This window comes from Rhinopithecus bieti, unplaced genomic scaffold (genome assembly GCF_001698545.2).
Source record: "Rhinopithecus bieti isolate Rb0 unplaced genomic scaffold, ASM169854v2 scaffold_19142, whole genome shotgun sequence".
Classification (NCBI taxonomy): domain Eukaryota; kingdom Metazoa; phylum Chordata; class Mammalia; order Primates; family Cercopithecidae; genus Rhinopithecus; species Rhinopithecus bieti.
The window spans coordinates 1-2,876 of NW_016809300.1; the positions used below are offsets into that span (position 1 = coordinate 1).

Sequence of the window (2,876 nt, forward strand, 5' to 3'; positions counted from 1 at the left end):
TATACTGAAATGCTGCACTAGTCTTTGGTTTCATAAAACCAGGTTTCACATTATAATTTAAGAGTTTCCTTGGTCAAATGCAATAATAAATGTATACTGCCTGATTGATTTTACATGTATATGTGCCATTTTCATATGTGCACATAATCAGATTAAGAGAAACTGACCTTTAAACCTTAAAATATCCAGAAAAGGATCTTTTCTGCACCGTTCTAATTCATATTTAAGTCCCTTATCACTTAATTAACTAAAGTTCCCTTTAAAAAAAAATTGTGTAGGCATGAATGAAGCGGCTTAGCAAAACAGTAATACTGACAAGACATCATCTTACACCATTAGCTAACATGGACATGAAGGGAGTGACCATCTACAGTGTGTGAAATGCCACAAGAAGTCATCAACAAGGGAGGAGAGTTATGTCAGTCCAATTTCTTCAAGAACACTACGTGGGGTTTCAGCTTCCTGTGGAGGGAAAATGTGAGACTCTGGTAAGCAGATCCAGGGAGTCTTGAGAATGTGAAAATTGACATGGAAGAACATGCTTGTTTTAGAGACTCAAGAAAGCAATTTTGTGTCACTGTAGCATTTTACTAGTGACAGTCATTGGTTATTTAGGGTTTTGTGCCCCAAACATTGGAGACCACAAAAGGACGTTTTCAGCATTCATTAAGTACCTGCTAATTACCTACCGATGTGCTAGATGCCATTGCTGTCATGCAAAAGCAGTCAAGCCCAATGCAAACCAGTTGGCAATTTATGAAATCACTGCTACTCACATATATATGAAAGATAAGTTATCTTAGTGGTAAAATTCAAAACCTCTTCCCTCCGAGTTCCCACAGTTCTTAGCCTAATGTTGTGTTCCATGCTTTTGTCACATGCATTTATAGAAATGTCTTCCTCTTGGAGTTTTAGTTAACTGTGTCCACAGCAGCAAGTCTTCAGAAACAGCTATCTTCCCAGACCTCCCCAGTGCAACCAATGGCATCACTAGAGGCCACATACAGAAAGAATGCCCTGGGCCAAAGGCATTTTTATTCTATGTAGCAACCAATACTGGTTTTTAAATGTCAAAGGAGTTCAAAACAAAGCAAGCATATCCAGAAAAAAAATATTTAAAAATTTTCCGAAGTGGCTGATTTTTTTGCAAATCACAAAATAAAGGACCAAGGAGGCCAACTTTCAGGTATTACTAGCAACGAATTTTGTAATTAAAAGGCAACACTATATTTTAATGAGGGAAAATAATATACATTTTTGTTATCCAGTAATAAACTTACTTTTGCATCCTAATCATGGTACAGCACAAAACAAGGAGAAGAGAAATTATATTAAACCATAAATCTTTAGAATATTAATTGCAATCAAGCACTTCATGGTGTAATCTTAAGTAAATTACTTAAACTCTACGGTCTGTTTCCTTATTTGGAAAACGTGGATAGTAGTACTTACCTTCATATGTTGAGATTAAGTGAGTTAAGGCTCTGCCTAATTTATAGAAAGTGCTCCAAAATGTTAGGTGATACAGTTACACAATGGAAATCTAAATGATTTAGCATTTATTATTAAATGCAAGTACCATATACCAATTCTACTTATAAAGCTCATATGATGACCTTTTAGTATGTCTGCATAGTAATAAAAATGGGTAAAAATCAGCTTTAGTGAAAAAGGTATTTTCTTAAAAAGAGTCTAACCTATGAAGTATTCTTGCCCCCTCAAATTGAACCTCAATCTAGTCAGGTTACAGATCTAAACAGAGATGAGGGATATAAGAACAGCTAAACATTGCCACATGAATACGATGGCCAAATCCATAAGGTAAGACATCCTGCAGCATAAATGACCTGGTTTTTAAAAAAAAAAATGGCAAGGGGGGATAAAGCAGAAGACTTGTTAAAGATTAAAAGAGACTTAAAAGACACATCAATCAGATACGTGAGAGTCTTGGTTGGAATCTGATTCTAACAAACCAAATATAAAAAGGCATTTTTCAGACAATTAGGAAAAACTGAGCCAGGCACAAGATATTAATTATTAATACCTGTTAATTTTGTGGGGCATGGTACTTTATCTGTTAGGGACACAGACTGAAGTATTAAAGACAAACTGACAAGATGTCTAAGACTTGCTCTAAGATACTGAGGCAAAAATCCGGGGAGTGGTTGGGTAAACAGTATTAAGTTGATGGTTCTTGAAGCTCAGTGATGTGTACACAAGGGTTCTTTATACTATTTCCTATACTCGTGAGTCTTGAAGTTTTCATGATTAAGTTTTTTAAGAAAGTCCAGTGGAAATGATACAACACCCAAGAGTGATGTAAGCCAATCTCTTTCATTTATATTTAGCCTTAAGCATTAAATACACTGAGAGAATGACATCTAAATCACATATTCAAGAAAAATTTAAAATAATTATTTCCATGTAATGTTAAATAGTCTAAAAGTTCATGTAGCCTTGAATGTATCAATTAAATAATGCCTCCATTGAATTCTACACAGTTTACATTCTCAGCTTCTCCATGTAAAAATGTCCCACAGCTACTCCTTGGAGCTGGTCAGACTTTTCCCCATGTGCTCACTGCCTGCAATCTTATATAGCATTTCCTGAAGATAATCATACTGCTTATCAAATATGCATTATTGAAAATATTTGTCCTTTCTAAAAGGCCTAGTTTCAAATAATTATTTACATATTTTACTATTGTGAGACTTGTACACGTAGAGTTTTAAAATAAATTGTGTTGATAATATAAAATGGAACTTACACATGTTCACACTGAAATTGTAGCTCAAAATTACGGAGAAAAACTGTTATCTAAAGTCATAAAATTTACAGAAACAGAAAGTCGAATTGTGGTTGCCAGGGGCTGGGGG

At 34.8% G+C, this 2,876-nt stretch overlaps 1 protein-coding gene across 1 annotated transcript in view; it reads right to left on the bottom strand.

Annotated features, from left to right (window-relative positions):
* Positions 1-2,876, bottom strand: part of LOC108540105 (uncharacterized) — a 29,261-nt gene continuing 26,385 nt past the window's right edge. Inside the window, 2 exon segments of the mRNA XM_017889084.1 lie at positions 1-462; positions 1,281-1,289. Of these exon segments, the coding sequence (XP_017744573.1) occupies positions 415-462; positions 1,281-1,289 (57 nt within the window). The 3' untranslated portion in view covers positions 1-414.